The sequence below is a fragment of the Andrographis paniculata genome, unplaced genomic scaffold (genome assembly GCF_009805555.1).
Source record: "Andrographis paniculata isolate CXL003 unplaced genomic scaffold, ASM980555v1 Contig83END, whole genome shotgun sequence".
NCBI lineage: Eukaryota > Viridiplantae > Streptophyta > Magnoliopsida > Lamiales > Acanthaceae > Andrographis > Andrographis paniculata.
In genome coordinates, this window is record NW_026137621.1 from 3979403 (window position 1) to 4002587 (window position 23185).

Here is a 23185-nt window from a genome sequence, read left to right on the forward strand (position 1 = left end):
ACACATCCAAATCTTAAACTAAAAATCAAAATGAAATCACAAAACCAAACACAACCATAACAAACCCAAAAATAAAATAAAATAAAATAACTAACAGAAATGACAGGGAATAAATACATGAACACATAGCATAGGTCTTAAGCGGAGTTATACATACATACACAATACATACAACTTATTACACTGCAAATATCTTCTTACAACACACAGGACACAGAACAGAACAGAACAGAACAGAACAGAAATATATTATGCAGATGTACTAAAAAGTCCCCTTGTAATAAACATAACAGTAAGCTAAGGTGTCCTTTCTTCATTTAGATTTCGACACCGATTTGAGCAGAAAGATACCGATACCTCCAACAGCCAAGGAAACAAGTAACGGAATGCCGATGGATCCAAAATCCGAAGATCCACCACCTCGTTGATTCACCCGTCCTTGCTGAGACCTCTCCCCGAAGTGTTCATGGAGGAGACTGCTGAGGTTGTCTATTTGATGCAACATTTGTCGCTGCCCGCGAGATATAAGCAGTACCTGTGTCCAAATGAAAGAACTTTGTAAGAATTAATGTTCTACAGAATCGAGCCTGCGAATGTTCTTGATTATTCATAGAGAGAAGGACACCCGAGTGTGCATGTGAAATAAAAGTGTGTTTTTACAAGAAATAGTTATAGTTTTTGACCTATTGAGTTCTCTTTATATGTTATGAACAATTTGGATCCTGTGTTAAAACAGTTATTTTCAACACCGCTAAATACTTCTTTGATTCAAAATTCCTACATCATAATTCAATAGTTTTTTACATATACTTTATGGTATTCAATGGCCCAATTTGAAAATATATTTAGCACATGATCTAAACGAATATCTATATGTATCCAGGTAAATAATTTCACAGTAATGCTCCATAACATAATAATCGAATGATATGAAGAATATGATTCTACGAGTAGAGAAGAACATATATATGTAAATGAAAAAGTAAAGTAAACTAGCGTTTTAAGTTGCAATAGAATCCCTAATTCGGCTGTAGTCCAACTAGTTTAAAATCTTGGTTCGATTATCTTAATTGAATCTAGTTTGCACCAATTTTAGTCCCACAACGTATTTATTAACCATCAAAAGTTTGATACTAAAATCGGAAGTACTGTCAATTATATGAGAAGAACAAAAACATTATTAACTAGTCGAATTGGGAATTTCTAGTGAGATTGAAATAAGTATTTTTCCTTAAAACATTCAAAAGAGCATGAAATAGATTCGGAATTACCTCTTCCATGAAAGGCGATTCTCTTGCCAGTTGAGGAGATGAGGAAGAATTGGGCAGAATCGAACCAGACAAAGGGCCATTACCAGAAACGAAGAAAGAGTTTGGCGCTGTGGCGTTGCAAGCTTCAGCCTGCAATGCCAAATTTTGTTGGCTGGCAGACACTTTCCTGGCCGATATTTTTGAGTTGAGTTCGTCGATTCGTGATGTGAACTCATCCATTCGCTCATTCAGTGTAGATATCTGTTCAGTCAGCTGCGTAACCATGCCCTGAAACAAGTGTCGAGAATGATAAGGAAGAGATTCACCACATATGATATACGACAATCATTATCACAGGTCGAAATGTTTATATATATACATATATAAATATATAGATAGAGAGAGATGGCATAGATTGATGCTTATAGAGGCAAAAAGGATCAATCCGAGCAATAACTAACAATGGCTGAAACTAATCAATCATACAAGAAACCTTAAAAAAGTGTTGCCCACAGTGATAGTTACCTGAGTAGCAAGTGGAGCTGGTGAATCCGGGCCTCTCCCATCATACCTCCGATTATTCACAGCAAGTTTTGTCAGCTTGCTTAGATTCTTATCACGCTGTGTCGAGTATGACTGTGAACCCCCACTGTAGATGGTAAAAAGTATATTTCAGATACTGATAAATATAAAGAAAAATTATAGTTATTTATTAGGAGATTTTGCCCGTTGGCAAAGTATACCGATTGAGGAACTTCATTCTCCTGTCAGCAGAAGCTCGGGATAGAGCTTCTTTAGGACTTGAGCCCGCATCATCGTCTATGCTGAGCTTTGTCTTCAAATCATCAGGAAGTGCCTGTGGTTCATTATAGGATGAGACTTGAAGATAATGAAGAATGAATAATAAACAATAACTAGTTATTTAAATATATATCGAACCATGACATCATTTATGAGTTTCTCCAACTGAATCTGTTCTATGTATGTTCGAGGGATGTAAGAACCCTCCAAGCCAAGCTCCTCAGCAACATATTTTACGTAGAGACGGTCTCTTCCTTGTACCTATCACAAAGCAACCACAATTGCAGTGGCAAACAACAATAAAGGGACAAAATTACTCGTGGAATCCACAGTGAATCGTGTGAAACAGAAATGAAATTCGAACAAGGAGATAAAAAATAAAAATTGCAACCCAATAGTATTCTTGATCGACAATACATCCATACAACTTAAGAGGACGGCTCAATCTATACCTGGACATATTTGCGATTTAGTTGCTCCAACCAATCAGTTTTAATGCAAACTTTATCAGTGGCGAAGACATGGCTGCTTCTCTTCAGAATGGATGCAATTGTGTATCCTAGTGCCATCAGCCCACCAAGAAGACGGACACTAACTTCAAAAGTAATCCGAGGTGATATAATGAAGGGACTATCAGTGACCCATTCCTGCAAAACTATGTAATATTACTATCTAATTTAATGTTCATCAACTCATTTGCTTTCAGAAGATTCCATTTATTTGACACAAAAAGGCAATCTAAAAACAAACATCTATGAGGTAAAAATAAAATCAAAGAATGCAACAGGGTTAAGGAATAAGGAAGAAATATAAGAAACTCTGAGTTACTAACAAACCTCGAACATGAGATTGTACTTGCCATCACGGTTTCTCATCCTCAGATACGATTGGCATGCCTCAGGATCTTCACCAGGTGGGAGGAGAAATATATCATAAGTTTCCTCTGTAGTTTCTCTATATTCGCCAGGAAGTACAGCCTTAATTTGATCCTCGGTCACTGACCTTGTCGACTATAAAACATATGGAATACCAAGCCGTAAATAACGTGATATAGGCACACATGCTGTTTAGTCTTGGTATAACAAGAAGAAAAAGAGACCCCACCTTTAGTATATATGTGGGGTTCTGAAATCCAGAGAACGGATTAAATTTGTTGGTGATCTTTATGTGAGCTGTTTGTAGATCCGGCTCTATAAAAGCTTTGTACATCGGATATACCTGTATGCAATGATAATATCAATGATTCAAGTACATATTAGAAAGGTGTGTGTATGTGACTACATATCAGTGAAGCATATAATGGGAACAATTGCACACGGTTTCTGATATCTGATGAATTATCTCTTCAGGTTCCTGTCCGGCACGTTGAATGTCTCTCAAAACACGTTTAACAAGATCAAAGTGTACTCCTCCAGTGACAGAAACGCGGAGGTCTAGCAAAGGCCGTATTTTATCACTCAAGGCATATATTCCTTCAATGATAACGATCCGAGAAGTAGGAACTTCCAAAGTCCTACAAAAAGAAAAGCCAATTGTAGTAATTTGTTAAGAACACAAAGATATTAATGATGGTGGAAATATTATATCCAAATTGAGAAATAGCATCGTATCGAGTAGTTTCCCAAAACAACACACTTCTGCATAACCTACAAGGAGAGAACAAGAAACTTTTTGACAGTTGAATAACTATAATTGATGAATTTCAAGCTATCTTCTTCATCTCACATGTAATGATTACATTGTCCTTGTAAAGAGACCACTTCATAGTTATTTCTAGTTCTCATACATGTCCAGCTGACATCACTATTACTCTAAGTGTTCAATAATCAATAGAAAACCTAATCTTCCCATTACTATATAATATAATAATATAGAATGCAGAATGTAGCAGGAACGATGCAAATCATTTATAAGCTGGAAATGGCGTAACCTGTAGCCCACACGAGTGCTAGTCTTAAAATCATATATCGGAATCTGGACAGGGTTTCCTTCTTTGAGACCACGGATGTTCTCAAGCAGAGTCTCGTAGTCAGTCAAGCGCGGATCTGTTAAGAAGACATGAAGCAGTATAGTTAAATTCAGATATATTCAGAAGCAGGTAATGGACCACAAGCTCTAGCAGAACTATAATGTATTATGTATAAATCGTCACAACAATAATCCACTAAAACTGTTATCCACACAGCATGGTATGATGTCTACAATAAGATCAAAACCTACAATTTAATATTTAGAGACCATTTATATCAAATTCTTTTTCGAAGAAATTAAATGAATTGATTGAACACTGGATATACAAATTTAGGATAGATAGAAGTTAACATCTGAAAGATAATTATATTTTGTACATCGACAACCAAAATATACTAGATCACAGCACAGACCTGGAATCTAATGAATACATGCAGATGATTATTATCTTCACCATGTGCATAAGGGACAACGATAGTGCATGACGACAAGGAACAAAACCAAGTACGCAATCTTAACGAGCACGTCAGTCGATCATTTATTTCTAGCAGCAAAAAACTAGATTAACAGTTGAATGCGACAAAAGAATGACAGCATTCGACAAAGCTTACGTTTCCGACACAAAAGGCGGTTTTCAGTTAACATAATAAAACAAGATCTAACAAACACACGACTGCTTTATACGAAAAACTGCTGATCATTTCAAAATAAAATCGTATCACTTTCCAAGATGAGCTTAGAATAAAATTTCTCGCTGAATCGAGTTCATCACAAAGCAACAGATTAATCAGCTTTTACACGCAAGAGTTTAAAAAGACTGCAAATGGAGTTTCGAAGGCAACGTTTACCATCAAAGTTGCCATCAACAATGCGGGATCCATCGTTGTAGTTATCCATATTTATAATAGCAACGCTTGGCATGAAGTTGAGGATCTTTTCAGTGAAAACCGTCTTTCCAGCTCCCGAGGGACCTGCTACCCCAACTAAAACCATTCCTTCATTCTTCTGTGCCAACAACTGGCATGCACGAACAACAACAAAAAAGCCCTTCTCAAACGACAAGGAATCTGGGATCGGGGCAATTTCATAACGATCACTATCCCTTTTCTTAACCAACTGAATTTGGTCTCTCAATAGACCTGACCGTCTCCTCGGTGAATCAATACTGCTAGGAACAGTATCTTGCGCCATATTGAAGCTGGAAGAAAACATAAAAATGAAGACGATCTAATTATAAAAGCATATTAGCAGGAGCATTTTGAAGTAAAGCATCAAGTTTTAGAGAAACTCCATGATCATGCCCGTAGCATATCAGACACCACAAAAATGGCATACTTCTATCACATGGTAGATTTTGGTGATGATCATATGGCATGGTTTCTAATATAATTGTCTCAAATCTCTTTGAAAATTTATCCATAAATTTATTTCACTACTAACCTATACTAATACCTATAGATCACCGATTTCCTAATTTATGAACTCCTTTTCAATTGAAGTGTTCTAGATCTACCTAAACCCTAGAAAACCACATCCCCACGCCATTAATGACAAAGCTTGATATCCAAACAGCTTCTATACAACACATTCTTCTCAATTTTCCCCCAAAAATCACTCATCAATACACAACATATCACACAATCCGAGCCTCCACCGACTAACATTCAACTCACACAAACAAAGAAATTCAATAAATCAAAACAACACCAAACGTGAAATTTGTTCGCTAACAATCCACCAGTTCGTTCACCCACCAAAAAACAAATGATCCGAAACCAAAGACCATTCTCAGAAAATCCTGAATTCAATATGATTATAAGCAAAGCACAATCAAACTGAAGCAAGAAAATATATACATATATACATATATATACCTATACAGCCAAAGAAGACAAGGATTCATAGAAAATATCGCCTAATTAGTTAGACGAAGTGTAAAGGCATACAGAAATGCAGCGGAATTCCCGAGCAATTAAACAATCAACCAAACCGCTTGGCACCGCTTCAGTTGTAGCGGCGACACGCTAGCAAGCCCTCGAAGGTTCTGGAGAAGCAGTAAAGGCGGAAAATCTGCGGGAAAACCGACTCGAAACGGATTCCTACGCTGTAAAGCTAAGCTTACATCACTCACTGTGACATAGCTTCTGTTTCCGGTGCAGTTTTTGACCCACCGCTGACGCTGATGATACACCCAATTCATTTATTGCTTCTCGCCTCATGTTAATTACTCTACTTAGAATCATTTATTGTCAACGACATTTTATATGGATAATAATATTATAATGGGTTTGTTCGGTGTAGTTTAACAAGAAGATTTTTTTGGACACGATCGGCTTTGTTTGTTTAATGTTTTGATTTGAATGTTTTTATAAAAATATAAAAATTATATCAAAAATATAAAAAATAATATTTTACATTGAATATGAACTTTTATAAAAGAATAAATATAAACAAATTGTGTTTGGTTGTTCAAATTAAAATAATAAAGTATTATTTATTTTGTATAACTTTTAAAAAATAAATATTTTTATTTATATATAAAAAAATATAAAATTAATTTATGAAATTATAAATAAATAAATATTAATTATTTTGTGTAAATTTTTATTCTCTAAGTGATATTTATATTTCATGAAAGATATAGTTTTTAAACTAATGAATACCATTGGTTATGTCCACTGTAGAAAGAAATAATAATTTTATTAGGATTTTATAATGTAACATGCTAAGAGAAATTAGACTGCTTTTGTTTATTTTCACCCTTTATCAGTGCCAAATAAATCATAAGCGTCTCTCATAACCCGATGCGTGAATCAATGGAAAGAAATAACATATATAAAAATGTGAATTTGATTTTATTAGTTTAAAGAAATTGAACAATAAAGAACACATCCATCCAATGGGTTTGATTGATTTGTATTTAAAATTGAACTTAAATTTTAATTTTAATTTTAATTTTAATAATATTTTAATACGGATATTTTAAGTTAAAAATTAATATTCCCTTCGTCATATTTTCTATTTTTGTCCGTTCAAAAACAAAGTTACCATAAATATTATATAAATTTTTACTTTTATATTACACCGTACTGATAGGTGTATTTTTGTCATTTTTATTACAATTCAATATAATACTAATATTTAAAAATGTACTTGTAAAAAGCGAACGCCACTGGACGGAATGAGTATTTTTCAACTCAATACAATTAACCTTTTTTCTATTTGTGTATGTTGCATTTTACTTTACATATTTTATATTTAGTCAAATTTTAAGTTAAATAGTATATTAAAATAACATTTTGTAAAATAAATAGCATTGATTTGCTTTGTTTTGAGTTTTTTTTTACTAAACTTTTATTAAAATTTATGGAACCATATAATAATAATTTTAATTTTAAACCTAAATTAAAATTTACTCAAAATCATCAAAAACTTTCATACTTTATTTTCTTATTAATAAATTTAGTTTTATATAATATCTAAATAACTAAAATTTAATACTATTCCCTTCAAAATTATATAAGTATTTATTTTGAAATTATATTCCAAATACACCAATGTATATGTACACATACCCATGTATCTAAAAAAGTATAGTAAGGGTGTGTTTGTTTGAAGGATCTGTGAAGATTTGTACTATTTATTTTATTTTTCTCCTCAAAAAATATCAAATCAAACACCTATTTTTTATTTTTTATATTATATTAAAAATGAATTTTACATTCAAAACATCACATCAATACCTAGTTATATCATATCATACAACTATTCAAATTCAAAATTTTTACTATTCAAATCCTAACTCAAAATTCAAACCCTCAAACAAACACACCCTAAGTATATGTTCTTTCGTGAATTTGAAATTTTAAATAGCAAAAAAATTAAATTTAAATAATTATTTAAAATTGTATAAATAGATTTAAATATAAATTTTAAATTAAAATACATTTTTACTATAATATTAAAATAATTAATTAAATTCGATGTTTTTTTAGAAAGTTTTTTTTTTTTTTAAAGTAAAATTTATAATAAAATCTACAAAAGAATACAATAAATACAATCATGTTGTAAACAGGCTTGTGTACATATTACTAAAATTACTTTTTTCTCTAAGATCATCTCCAACTCATCAACTCTATTTATCCAAAACTTCAAATATGCAGTTGCTACGGTAATTTTACTCCAACCATAACTTCATTTTTCAAATATTCAATTTTTCCTATATTTAAAATAACTTTTTATTTTTATAATTTAAAATAAAATTTTAAAAAATAAAAATTTAATTTAAAAAACAAATTGAAAATTAAATCCATTATATTGGCGTTGCACTGTAGCAACGCCAATTTTTTACGTTGGATCCCATGCCAAAAATGACAACCCACCGCCTTAAAGGCGCTGGGTTGGAGATGCCCTAAATATTTTGATGTTTATGATCGTCATAAAAAATTTGTAACATTTTAAATCTAATAATAAAAACCAATGCCAAAGAAAAAAAGAAAAATAAACTCTGGAATTTCTTCTATATAACTTTATCTATATTTTTTTAATAAAAAAAATAGATAATTTTATCCGATAACATATTACACAATACCATTATTTTTATATCACACAATTTAATAGGGGCATTTTTATAATAATAATATTAAAAAATTTACTTGCAAAAAAAAAGAAGTAAATGTCATTCTTCTCTATAACATTTTATTGTATAAACATTAAATTAAAATAATATTTAAATAACAATTTAAATCAAAATTTAATTTCAAACCACAATATTTTTATAAAAAAATTGTATTGATATAACATTTGTTTTAAAAAGATAAAAATACTATCAATAAAAAAATTTCGAAGTTTTAAAAAATACGTATATATACAAGGCCTTAGTACGTGGTGTCTATTAATTCCAGATCTGGACATTTTTTTTTTGGCGGTGGGCATTTCCGTCCTGAGAGAAAATTTCGATTCCAACCCAAATTTCCGCGCCTTTTCTCGGCGGTTGTTCAAAATTTCGAAAATTTTGTTCTTAATCTTTCAAATCATTTCGGCGAAACTGTTTACTGAATCTCAAATTTGATTCGAACTCTTTCCTTACTCCAGTTCCTCTTCAGATCGGAGGAGAAGCGCAGCGCCCAAAATCGGCTGCCAATTTTAATTTACTCCTTCCAGGTACATTTGCAAAACCCTAATTTTGATCCATTGAATCGATCGCTCATCGTTCGAGCCAGTCAATGCGATTCGCTTCAACAACTGAGCACGTTCTGTGCAATTTATGCATTCATACCGTCTGGTTTTTATGAATTTGCAACCTTGATTGTCGGATTCCACTGTTTAATGAGAGATTGAAAAAAGTTGTCGGCGGGAAAAAATTGTGTGTGCGTTCTGTTCTTCCTTTTATTGTTGTAGAATTTTAGATTCTCGATTCGATAATTTATGGTGAGGGAGCAAAATATCGAATCGTTTTACAGTCGGCTGAGAGAATCCGCCATGGGTTCATCTTCGTCTTCTCCCCTGCTTATTTTCCCCTCAACTTCAGATGTAGATTCACTCTGTGCATTGAGAATTATAGGACACGTTCTCGAATCCGATTCAATTAGATATGCTTGTTATCCTGTTTCTAGCTTCAAGGAAATCCACAAGTATGCAGGTCCAAATTTGAGGTCAGCCTCAGATGAGCCTATAACAATTCTGTTGATCAATTGGGGTTGTCATAGAGATCTTAGGAAGGATCTGGAAATCGGACATTCAGCTAAGGTATTCGTCGTCGACAGCCACAGGCCGATCCATCTACACAATCTGAACAGTCAGAATGATCGAGTAATTGTCCTCTACACCAAGGATGATGAACATCAAGCTGATCTAGCATACGATTTTGATGTATCAGCACTCGCTAACGCCAGCGATATGAACAGCGAAGACGAGATCGAAGATGAATCAGACAGCGACGACGAAAATGGGAGTGATAGCGACGACGAAGGCGGTCGCGATGCTAGTAGAAAGAGGAGAAGATTATCAGTCGAGGACGAGACGAATCCGGTTAAGCTATTCAGAAAATTAAAGCGTGAGTATTATTACATGGGGACGTTCCATGGGAAGCCGTCGGGTTGCTTGATGTACGAGCTTGCCCATTCGTTGCGAAAGAATGTAAACGAGCTACTCTGGCTGGCCTGCGTCTCCTTAACCGATCAGTTCGTGCACGAGAGATTAACCGACGAGAGGTACCACGCCGGCGTAATGGAACTCGAGCAGCACATCAACAGCTCAGGCAATCTCGACGCAGTTACTTCCGTCACTCTCAAGGACGGGACGAAGGTGATGGTTCCGGATGCTTCTAGAATCGCCTACGAGGACGAGCCGAGGCTGATGCTTCTGCAAGAATGGAACTTGTTCGACTCAATGCTTTGCTCGTCGTACATCGCGACAAAACTGAAGACGTGGAGCGACACCGGATTGAAAAAGCTGCAGCTTCTTTTAGCTCGAATGGGGTTCGCGAGGGACGAATGCAAACAGAAATTCCAGTACATGAACGTCGAGATCAAACGGAGCATGAAAGAAATGTTTGAACGGTATCTCCCTGAGTTCGGGCTAACGGACTTTTATTACCGCGGCTTCTTGCTTCTACACGGCTACAGTTCGAAAGTCTCCGCGGCAGACGTTGTCCACGGAGTCACAGCCCTTCTAGAATCATCCGTCGAACCCGATGGCTCCTCCGGGTCGAAGCAGTTCGGGATAGCGTACGACGCCCTGTCGTTAACGAAGCTCGACAAGCTCGAAACGGGAATGCTGCAGGCGATTAAGGTGCAACGGGCGGTTCTTCGACAGGGCAGCACGGCGATTACGAAAAAAGGATCGATAAGAAGCGGGAGCAAGTTTCGTTGGGTGAAACTCGAGGACTCTGCCGACGCAACTCTGCTATGCCACCCTCAAGCTTTGACGAAATTCGGGTACTTTCTGATGGACGCGTTACGCGAAAAGGGCGCGAGGATGAAGCCTCTTGTCTGCGTTTGCTACATGGAGGAACACCAGAAGGTTTTGATCGTCGGCGTTTGCGGGAAGCCGCGGCTCGGCGCGGTTCAGGGGAATGCTTTCGGGATTGCGTTCCGGAGCGCGGCAGCGGAGACGGGAGCCGAGTATTTTCACGAGCTGTTCGAGTCTTCGTGGATTGTTTTGGAAGCTGCTGCTGTGAATTCGTTTATGATCAGGTTGACACACAAGCTGTTGTGACTAAGGTACACTTGATCTTTCTCTTGTATTCTTCATGTTTGTTTCTTTGTTATTCTTTGAGATTTGGATGATGTGTTTTGTTATGAATCTGCGACTGTTAGTTGTTTTTTTCACTTGATATGCATTGTTCTAACTTCTCTGTGTGTTTGTTGTAATGTTCGAATAGAGCTTTTTATGCATTGAATTCTTGATGTAGGAGGATTGAGTTTAAATTTTAATTTTAGGTTGCTTTTTTGTAGGTCTGCTATGGTTTTCTGTTAGATTTGGTTGAGTATTTTAAATAGATTAAATTATTCAATTCTATCTCGTTCTGTCAGTTTATTAGGATGTCGGATTTGTGTTGATCCGCTTAATATTGTGTTGAATTTGTGTTGATCCGTGTACATAATTGGATCGAAGTTCTTTATCTAGATCTAATTATTTCTTGTTCTATCACATTATGTTAGTTTTTGTCGGTTATATTATAATGTGTATAGTAAACTACAGTTGAATTATTTAAGATGGAATATGAGGTTTAATTATCAAATTATAGTTATTTTACGTATATATTATAATCGGATTGTTGTGTTGGATTCAAGTTGAAAATTTCAACTCTAACTTGATTTGTTTATTATTGCTCGGGTTCGTGTCAATTCATATACATAATCATGACGAATTATTTGACTTAAATTCAATTATTTTGTGTCTTGTTATAAGTGTTAAAGTCCATTTTTGTCGGTTATATCAGGATTTGGATTTTATGTTTCGAGTTGACCTAAAATTATTTATTATTATTATTTAAATTTAAAATATTTATATTGAATATATATAATATTAAAAAAAATAAAAAATAAAATTGTTTTTGTAGGTAAATTTATTTTTTTAAAGTTTTTTGGTATGTTCCGTATCGGGTTTGTCGAGGTTTCAGGTGACCTGAAACTAAATCAGGTCAATTCGAACCGGACTCAAAAAAATTTGTGTGGTGTTTGGATTTAAAATTTTGGGTCAGATTTCAAATTCGGATTGAGTTCAAGTTAAAACAACTTTTTGTTACTCTATGGTTCATTCCGACACATATAAGACCCGAAAATACGAATTGACAGCCATAATCATTATGTCCCGTTCAAATCACCCAAGCAGTGGCAACTAAAATTATCAAAAGATAACTTTAGCTTTGTCCTCTTACCTTTTTGTTACCATTTAGGGTGTGTTTGTTTGGGGATAGAATTTTAAATACATTATTCATCCCATTTTTTTCCTTAAAAAATATCACATTAAATATTTATTTTTTATTTTTTTATATTATATTAAAAATTAATTTTACATTCAAAATATCACATCAACACTTATTTATATCACATTATACAACTATTCAAATTCAAAATTTTTACTATTTAAATCTCAATTCAAAATCCAAACCCCCAAACAAACACACCCTTAGAGGCAATTGATTAATAATACGCTATTTAAAGCCGTGAAGTTTAATAAGTTAATAATAGTGAAATATGATATTTTTTATATAATGATATTGTTAATAGTTTTAAAATAAAAAATATTTATATTTTTCTGAACCAATTCAATGCATCTATTTTATCATTTTCGCCCGTCTTACTAAAAACTATATTTTCTATTATAATAAAAGTTATTATATATAAATACCAAAATATTTTTAACTTGTATAAAATAAAAATCATTTCTTTTGTACTATAACAAAATTATCAAAACTATCTTACACATTTTCACTAACTAATAAAATATTATTATTATTTTTTAATTTATTACAAAAAATAAGTATATACATTCGATGTTATATTAATATTTAAAAATCTATGTATAAAAGGTAATCAAATAAACAATTGCATGAAAAATAAATTGTACTCGTTTTGTCTCACTTAATTTGTTAATTATTTATATTTTCGTTCGTCCCATATAATTTTTCATTTTTTTTGAAATATAATTATACGCTTTAATTACATTTTAAAATTCACAATTTATAATTTTTTTATTCTAATTAAACTATGTAATTACCTTAATTTTAATTTATAATTATTTTTATTAAATAATAATATTTACTTTTACTAATACACTTTTTTATTACTTACTAATTACACAATACTTCAAACTTCGTGAATCGTGCTTAACCTAGAGAGGACAAATTATTTTTGTCTTATTGTACTTAACATTAAAAATATTCTTATATTTGTATAATTTTGTGTACAAATGTTCTTCTATTAGTATTATAAGACGCTAATGAAAGTACTTTTGCAATTTTTTTTGTTAATTTATACTATGTTTTGATATAATAATTATGTTACGTACGAAATTTAGAATTAGGTTAAAAGCCCAAGGTAAAAAGAAGAATGGGCCTGGCAATAGAGTTGATTGAACTGGCTGAAGGATACCGTGGGGAAATCAAGGAAAATAGGTTTATTTCTAAGGAAAAATATAAGACGGAAAGTCCTCAGGACGGAAAGACTAAAGGGCGGAAGGTCTTCAGGTCGGAAGGCCCTCAAGACGGAAAGTCCCCAGGACGGAAAGACCTCAGGTCGGAAGGTTTTTAGGTCGGTAGGTCCTCAAGACGGAAAGTCATCAGGACGAGAAGTCCGCAGGTCGGGAGGCTCTCAGGTCGGGAAGTCCTCAGGACGGAAAGACTAAAGGGCGGAAGGTCTTCAGGTCGGTAGGTCCTCAAGACGGAAAGCCATCAGGATGGGAAGTCCGCAGGTCGGGAGGCCTTCAGGTCGGGAAAAGGAAGAAAGTTGAGATCTTAAGAATTGATCCAAATCCAGACTCAGGTATTACCAAGAGATGGTTGTCCGTGATCAGCAGTTCGGGCTGTATTCAGGTCGGGCGGAGTCTAAAAGAAAAAGGTGTACCCAAGTTGGGTAAACCGTAGATCGGATGGAAGGCGAAGTCGGGCAGACGCGGAGGTCTGTCAAGAGGAAGGTCGGGCAAGGAAGAGGTACGGACAGACGCGGAGGTCTTCGGTCAAAGACGGTGGGCGGCTGATGCGGAGGTCGGCCCAAGTGAGGTCGGGCGAAGAAGCAGGTCGGGCGAAGGACGAAGTCGGGCCAAAAGGGCGGAAGGTCTGTGGTCGGCTCAAAGAGTGAAATATAGGGATAATTTTGGTCTGCTGAGGACACGTGTCAGCAGGAGAAGGGTTGGAAGACGGTTGGGAAGGAGACGTTGTAACCGTTCGGGCGACGGTTTTCAGTACAGTTTCCTAGAGAATATTTAAGGACGAAGTCATCATTTGGCAAGGCATCTTCAATCAACTTCAACAAAGCAAAGTCAGATTTGGGGATCACCACTTTAAATTTCAGTCTTTTATTTTCCAGTTTATTTTCTGTACCATACAGTGTTTAGAGATTCCTAATCTCAGGCACTAATTAATCAAGTTTAAGGATATTTTCTATATCTTTGAATTTTACTTTATTTTTGTTGAAAAATTACATCAACAAATTGGCGACCACAGTGGGAGCAAGACACAATTGCTCATTCTAATTCCGGCGATAATTTCATACGTCTTAGATCCGGCCGAATCATCGGAAGGGTCCATATGGCAGGTTCACAACCGCAGTCATCTTCGGCACCGGCGGGAGAATCCGTTCCACCACCTATTGTGCCAAATGCCGGGGAAAACTCACAACCACCAAATGATTGGAGGTCTTATGTTCAACAACTGAACAACCAGCAAACTTTGGTTATGCAGAATATGTTGCGTGAGCAACAAACGAGCATGATGCGTGACCAACAAAATCTAATACAGAATATGTTGGATCAAGCACTGTCAAGGGTTAGCCTTCAACCCACTCAAACTCCACCAGGAGTATCACCATCCAGATTACAGACAAATTTCGCAGGGCCATCATTCGTGGATAGTGCGTTTCCAAGTGCCACAAATCCCAACCGAACGGATAGGGGAAAATCTCCTCTGACGTTTCCCAACACTGTTCCGCTGGGACCAAGGGTGTCCAGTCCGCAGCCGAACAATACAAGGGAGGACAGGCCTGGAGGATATATACATGATCCTATTCATATTCCTGTGCAGGATCCTTTCCATGTTCCTGATCAGCAACGCTTTCATGTAGATCCTGATGAGATTGCACATATATTAAGGGATCAGTTTGGGCTAACTCCTCAGATGACTAACCGCCCTGCATATCAGAGACCTTTCCCAGAAAGGATCATTAATGAACATCCCCTCCCAAGGAATTATCGACCACCCGATTTTCATGCATTCTCAGGGGAGGACGGATCTTCCACTATAGAACATGTTGGTCGGTTCACAGCACAATTAGGAGAAGTTGGCAATAACCCTTTTTATAAGTTGTAGCTGTTTGGTTTATCTCTTACTAGAACAGCGTTTTCGTGGTTTGCAAGTCTGCCTCCTGGACAAATTCAGACATGGGAAGGGCTGGAGATGGCATTTCATGCCAGATTCTTCAATCCTTTACCAAGTGTGTCTTTAACTGATTTACTAGAATTGAGACAGTATCCAGAAGAATCTGCTTCACAGTTTATAGAAAGGGTGCGATTGATGAAGGGGCGATGTCCTACAGTAATCAGTGAGAAAGAGATGACCAATTTAGTGGTCCGGAATATGCATACTCGCTTAAGAAAGGCACTCACTGCCCTGGACGTTGAGGATCTGGCAAGTCTTGCATCTAAGGCTGGACGTTTAGAGTCTTTGTTCAGAGAGTAAGATCAGAATAACAGGCGTAATAGAGGCCAACATATGGCGAGTATGGGAACAGAAACATGTGACTTTGATTTTAATCAGTCAGAAGAGATGGCAGCCGAAATCCTTTCTGGAAAACCTTATGTATGCCCCAAATTGAAGCCAGTACCAGGATCTGAAGGAAAGGAGCAACCGACGTTTGATAGTTCAAAAGCTGATGAAATCTTTGATATCTTGCTGACTGATGGGCAGATCCGTATTCCAAAGGGGCAAAGACTGGCCACTAAAGAAGAAATCAAAGGGAGACCATACTGCAAGTGGCATAATTCTTTCACACACAATACAAGTCAGTGTACTCATTTCAGGAAGGAAATTCAAAAGGCCATCAAGACAGGTCGGCTCAAATGCATCACTCTAGGTGTAGACCAGCAACCGTTTCCGAAAGTAACAACGGCAATGGTTGACATCCAACCAAGTTCGGAAACAGGGAAAAGTTCGGCCAATGATGGACAAACAGGGGAACGAACTCAGGCAAACCCCGGAACAAAAAAAGGAAGTCAGCCAAACAGTGGCCGACCGGAAGAACGACTCAAAGTTGTTGAAAGGCCAATCGCTGAAAAATGGGACCGTCCAGACGGTTCTTTTAATGTGGAGGTGAAAGAAAAGGTTTTAGTGCGTGACCATCCGACCAGAAAAACAGGTTCAGTCGGGAACAATTGGGCTCGAAATAAAAAGCCTTTACCCGTTGATATAGATCCTCGTTTCCCAGGTATGAATCGTACACAGATTCGCAATGCCAAACGCAGGTATGCTGCAAAGTATGGGAAACGAGTTCCTTCAGCAAAACAACGAACCGACGAACAAAAAGCAGCCGACCACCTGGCAGGAGATCAGTCCATTAGAGTCTTTACAGAACAAACGACCAACGAGCAGGGAGCAGCCATGCAATCTCCAAAAAGTCGGTCCAGTCGGGTCTGTTCAGGAAAGCAACCGAACGACGGATTAGGCGCTTCCGACTATACCAAAGGAAGTTCGTCGGGACAGGGGAAAGGTAAAGGAATGGCAGATGAAATAATTAGAGGTTTTAGATGCCAACATTGTGAACGGATTAACATGAATCCATCTCCTGAAGAATTCCGTATAGAATCTTTGACGGTTCAATCTCGGGATAAGACAAAGGAAGAAGTTGTAACTACAGAGGAAAGTTCAAGATCTGTTAAATCTCGTCTGGGACCACGAATCCCTTGTCGAATGACGGAGATTAATCAGATGAGTGATGAACCGATGTGGGCGAGTCTGGTAGATGATACTATGGACGAACCTTTATGGGCATTCTTGGCAGATGATGAATTAGAGGAAACAGAGTGGGCAAAGACTTCAGATTCCGAGCCTCAGTCGGAAACACCTTCGATAGTGTTTCCTCCTATTCCAGAGGGTGCGATCTCCCATTTGAAACCTCTGTATGTTAATACTCACATTTGCGGGAAACCAATCACAAAGGTTTTTGTGGATAATGGGGCAGTCTTTAATGTTATGCCATTGAAGACTCTCAAGAAGATAGGGAAAGGAATTCATGATCTGTCTCCTGTGGAATTCGAAATGACAAGCTTTACGGGGCAGCCGACCAAGCCTGAAGGAATGATGGTTGCCACAATTGAAGTCGGACCAAAAAAGATCTCCATTGTTTTCTTTATTGTGGACGCAGATACTACATATTCTCTCTTACTGGGAAGAGACTGGATTCATGCTTCTCAATGTGTACCATCAACACTGCACCAGCAGTTAATGTTCTGGGAAGGAAATCAGGTCTTCAAAATGGAAGCAAATGACAACCCATTCGATGTATCAGAACAAGTTGAAGAGTCAGTGTTTTATTCCAGTCATTTGGCTCCGATGTCTCAATTGTATATGGCCAGGGAATACCCAAACAAGGGTTATAAAGTCACTGGCCAGAACTCGATGTTCTATTAAAAGAACACCTTTATTGTATGGCTCATGATAAAGCCACACCCATTCCCATATAATTTGTTTGTTATGGATGATACAAGTATAGAAGTATGTAGTTCTCTTATTAATAAGTTCTATTTAAAGCAGTTATTACATAAAGCAGAAAATAGTAAAGAGATTCTTGATGTTCACCTCCAAGAAGATGAACAATTTCGTTGGCCCGATTTATTAGAAAAAACAGAACCAACAGCTTCATCACAAGACCCATTATTGGAGTTTAATTTAGGAACCGAATTGGTTCCAAAAGTGATCAGGTTAAGTGGTTATTTGTCTAAAGAGCAACAAACAATGATGCTCGAAGTTATTAGAAACAACATTGATTGTTTAGCATGGGATTATTCAGAGATGCCTGGTCTGACAAGAAGTCTAATAGAGCATCGATTGCCTATCAAGGAAGGTTGTAAACCTTACAAACAACCTCCAAGGCGAATGAGCCCGGATCTGATGCCTCAAATCAAGGAAGAAATCCAAAAACTTCTCAAAGTGGGTTTCATTCAGCCTTGCCGTTATGCGGAGTGGCTGGCTAACATTGTGCCAGTGGTCAAGAAAAATGGTAAGATAAGGATATGCATTGATTTCAGGGATTTGAATCTAGCTACCCCTAAGGATGAATATGTGATGCCTATGGCCGACATGTTGATAGATGCAGCAGCAGGGCATAAAGTCCTTAGTCTGATGGATGGTTATGCAGGTTATAACCAAATATTTCTGGCAGAAGAAGACATTCCTAAGACAGCATTCAGGTGTCCAGGGGCTTTAGGTATTTATGAATGGACAGTCATGCCATTCGGGTTAAAGAATGCAGGGGCAACTTACCAAAGAGCCATGAATTCAATCTTTCATGATTTAATTGGCAAATCTATGGAAGTTTATATTGATGATGTTATTGTTAAATCCTCCAGTTTTGACGAACATTTGAAAAATCTTGAAGAGGCATTCGAAAGAATGAAGAAGTACAAGTTGAAGATGAATCCAACCAAGTGTGCTTTTGGAATATCAGCCGGGAGCTTTTTAGGATTTTTAGTTCATGAGAGAGGAATTGAAATTGATGCCAATAAGGCTAAAGCCATTCTTGATAGTCGGCCACCCAAGACGGTTAAAGAAATCCAAAGTCTTTTGGGTAAGGTGAACTATTTGAGGCGTTTCATTTCTAATGCTGCTGGCAAGGTCAGACCCATTACTAAATTGTTGAAAGCTGGAAGACATGCTTTTGAATGGGGTCCCGATCAACAGACGGCTTTAGATGCTATCAAGCAGGCATTGGTTCACCCTCCAGTCTTGATGCCTCCTAAACAAGGTCGGCCAATCAAACTTTATTTGGCAAATACATATGAAGTGGTTAGCTGTTTATTGGCACAGGATGGTGATGACGGGAAGGAAAGGGCAATCTACTATCTCAGTAAAACCCTTACAGGGCCAGAACTGAATTACACTATGCCAGAAAAAATGTGTTATTCATTGGTCTTCGCTTGCACTAAACTCGAGCATTATTTGCTGCCCAGAAGAATTGAGGTCATATCAAAGGTGGATCTCATCAAATTGATTTTACAGAGACCTACTATGAAGGGCAGACTCATGAAGTGGGCCATCAAATTGGCTCCTTTTGATCTTCAACATTCCCCTTTGAGGGCAATCAAGGGACAAGCAGTAGCCGACTTCTTAGCAGAATTCTCACAAGTCGGGTATTCTCTTTGTGATAGTGTCCGACCATTTAGTTGTTCATCATATCTGAATAATCTACAGGTCGGATGTGTGCCTTATATAAGTACCAGAACATGGTTGATGTTCTTTGATGGTTCTACCTCTGGAAACAAATCAGGGGCAGGGGTCTTTTTGCAAGGACCTGACGGTCAAAAGATCAACTTACAACTACGATTGGAAGCCATGACCCATAATTCGGCAGAATATGAAGCTTTAATTTTGGGTTTGGAGGCTTTAATAGCCAGGAAGGTCCAGTCTGTAATCATAAGGGGGGACTCTCAATTAGTAATCAACCAGGTAAACAATCAATATGTTTGCAATTATCCTCATCTTCGCAGATACAGGGATATTGTGGGTCGGTTACTGACAAAAATCTCAGAAGTAATAATTGAGTTCATTCCGAGGAAAGAAAATCAACGTGCTGATGGGTTGGCTCAAAGGGCCTGTAAAGGAATTCTGGAGGATATGTGGTCGGAGGTCAAGTCGGGCATAGAAGGAAAGACAGACCCAATATGTGATCGAATGGTCGGGCAGGAGACTGTCGGACAGGAGCCCGACTGCGAGGTTACGGTCGGGCAGGAGACTGTCGGACAGGAGCCCGACTGCGAGGTTACGGTCGGGCAGGAGACTGTCGGACAGGAGCCCGACTGCGAGGTTACGGTCGGGCAGGAGACTGTCGGACAGGAGCCCGGCTGTGAAGTTACTGTCGGACAGGAGTCCGACTGCGTAGTTACTGTCGGGCAGGAGCCCGACGGCGTGGTTATAGTCGGACACAAAGATACCAGCGAAACAGTGCCCGATTGGAGAACAGAGCTTATCATGTATTTACAGAATCCAGGTGCGAGTGTTTCGATTGCGACACGTTTGAAGGCTTTACGTTTTCAATTGATAAATGGAATTTTGTATAAGAGATCATTTGAAGGTTTACTTTTGAAATGTTTGGGGTCTAAAGAAGCTCTAGAGGTAATGACAGAAGTACATGGTGGGATATGTGGAGCTCATCGGGCAGGTCTGAATATGAGATGGGCCATTCATCGTTTGGGTTTTTTCTGGCCAAAGATTTTTGAAGATTGCATACAATTTGCCAAAGGCTGCCAGGAATGTCAGAGACATGGAAATTTAAACCATTTGCCAGTAACCGAATTGCAATTTTTGGCAAAACCATGGCCTTTTAAATCATGGGCTATGGATATTATTGGTAAGATACATCCTGCTTCATCGAAACATCATTGTTTCATATTGGTCGCGACTGACTACTTTACCAAATGGGTAGAAGCAGTTGCTTTGAAAAATGTGGATCAGAAAGAAGTGATAGACTTCGTTTTGAACCAAATTATTTACAGATATGGTATTCCTCAGTCTATAACAACCGACCAGGGCCTGGTTTTCACAGGGGAAAAGTTTTCTAGTTTCTTGGCAGAATATGGTGTCCGATTACACCATTCGTCACCTTATTATCCCCAGGCCAATGGACAAGCGGAAGCAGCAAATAAGATCATTATTGGGATTATAAAGAAGATGGTTGAAGGGAACCCAAGAAAATGGCATTTGTTATTGTCTCAGGCTTTATGGGCACATAGGAATACCAGAAATACGGCCACATGGTTCTCACCTTACCAACTCACGTTTGGCCAAGATGCTGTTTTACCAGCCGAAATCCGAGTATCATCTGGCCGAACAGAGTTTACTGATGGTGATCTTACAAAAGAATACCAACAACTTATGTTGCAACAGTTGGAGGATTTGGATGTTAGCCGACTTCATGCAATAAGTCGAAGTGTGAAACAAAGTGAAAACAGAGCAAGGAATTACGGAAAGAAAGTTCTTCACAGGACATTCCAAAAAGGAGACCTAGTCTGGAAGACCATTCTTCCTACATATAAGAAAACTGACCAATTGGGAAAGTGGTCACCGAATTGGGAAGGACCATACATTATTCAAAAAGATATTGGGAATGGCGCTTTCATTATTGTAAATCATGAAGGTAGAAGAGTACATGATTGTATTAATGCTAAATATCTGAAGAGGTATTATCCTGCCTTTTCAGATAACAAAACTGCATGAAACAAAATATTATTCAGAACCCATTTATGGGGTTCGAACCTATTTAAAGGTTCATTTCTGTTAGTCATCATGTATTTGTGAGAAATTTTCTGCCTCTGAATCAGAATTTTCATTCCAGTGAGTGGATATTAATTCTGGTTCTTCTTCAATAAGATCTTCCAAATCTGGTCGGTACCTTTCCCATTGGCTTTGCATTTCGTCTAGATCTTGATTGGTACGTGCTTGCATGTCTGTTATGGCTTGATATTCACGGTCAACAATGGTACGCAATCTTGAAAAGACTTTTCGTTGATTGGAAAATATATTATCCCAACCAAGATCTGGAAGTATGGTTGCTGCATGATTTTCAATCATTTCCATGTGATGATGGAGGTCAGGAATGCGGCTAAGGATGTCACGAAGAGGTTCATACCCCTCAATGATTTTTTCCATTAGGCGGATGACGCGATGAATGGTTCTTCTACCTCGTTGGGAGAATCGGAATTTGAAGTCTAGTTGCTTGAGTATATGTAACAAGTCTTCTGCATGGCCTCCAATGGGGTGATTACCTACAAAGAAGGGTTGAAGAACACCTTCCCAGTTGCTTGATGGAACATGAGGTCGGTCATTTGCCATGTTTGTTAACACTTCAAGTGTTTGAGTTTCAAAATATGCCTTGGAATGTGTTTCTAAAACAGTGTTCTTTTAAAGAAGGAGTTTGTTTCGGTTTCTACAAAGTTGGAAATTGAAAGGTGATCCTTGTTTTGAGAGAAGAAGGAAAAATATATTACTAAGTCAAATGTTGTTACAGAGGGGGAAGTATTACAAAAGTGCCCCTAGGGCAGTTTTTATATGTGTCCATTTGACTTCATCCCTGGATAGCCTTCTGGTATTAGCAGCCGTCTGATATCTTCTGATGAATTGGGATCGAGCTTGGGTTTTCAGCTCTTGATCCAATTCGGCCTCGTTTTTTGTATACTTCTCAAGCAGACGCTGCTCATTGGTAATTTGCTTATCCAGGGTAGACTGTTCTTTCCTTAGCTCCCGCAATTCTGCCTCCTTTTTCTGAATGGATTCATCAACTCGAGCCTTCGTGCTAAGGAGACCGCCCAGCCTTCCAGTAGTCTGCTGAAGGGATTCTCGGGTCTTAGCCAAAGAATTCTCCAGCGTTGTTTGATCGAAGACAGGCTGGGGGGTTTCGGCTGACAGGAGTCCAATAACTAACACTTCAGTCTTGAGCTCCGTCAGTCTTTCCATCAACCGATGCAGAATGGGGACGGCTGGCGATTCCGTCGGAGTGTAAAAAAGAAGGCCACCAACCGTCTGAATGAGTTTGTCCAATAAGTCGGATCTTAATTCTGACAGGGGATGGTTAATGGCCTCAGTGAATATAGTTTGGGCCTCCGCTGGAACCGGAACAGTCGATAGGATAGCTAAGTCCGAAGGCCCCTGCAAGTCTTACAGTGTCAATAAGTATTCCAAGGGAGGTGCAAATTTATTCAGATAAGATATGTGTCACCTCTGGGCGAACTGCTGT

General features: G+C 37.5%; 2 protein-coding genes across 4 annotated transcripts; one reads left to right on the plus strand and one right to left on the minus strand.

The window, feature by feature from the left end:
- Positions 1-57: 57 nt before the first annotated feature.
- On the minus strand, positions 58-6224 carry LOC127241732 (inorganic pyrophosphatase TTM1-like). 3 transcript variants are annotated; one of them, XM_051260910.1, is made up of 12 exons: positions 5969-6224; positions 4871-5220; positions 3982-4096; positions 3369-3564; positions 3156-3269; positions 2888-3061; positions 2504-2698; positions 2190-2312; positions 1994-2106; positions 1776-1899; positions 1272-1538; positions 58-535 (listed from the first exon to the last, which is right to left on the minus strand). In XM_051260910.1, exons 2-12 carry the CDS (start codon positions 5211-5213, stop codon positions 314-316), a joined length of 1986 nt encoding a protein of 661 aa, XP_051116867.1. In that variant the 5' UTR covers positions 5214-5220; positions 5969-6224; the 3' UTR covers positions 58-313. The 3 variants fall into 3 exon arrangements, with proteins under 3 accessions (XP_051116867.1, XP_051116866.1, XP_051116864.1); XM_051260909.1 differs by having other exon boundaries at positions 5897-6224; XM_051260907.1 differs by lacking the exon at positions 5969-6224 and adding an exon at positions 5777-5848.
- Positions 6225-8961: 2737 nt separating this feature from the next.
- Positions 8962-11615, plus strand: LOC127241616 (uncharacterized). The gene is made up of 2 exons (XM_051260760.1): positions 8962-9014; positions 9117-11615. Exon 2 carries the CDS (start codon positions 9450-9452, stop codon positions 11238-11240), a length of 1791 nt encoding a protein of 596 aa, XP_051116717.1. The 5' UTR covers positions 8962-9014; positions 9117-9449; the 3' UTR covers positions 11241-11615.
- Positions 11616-23185: the final 11570 nt, after the last annotated feature.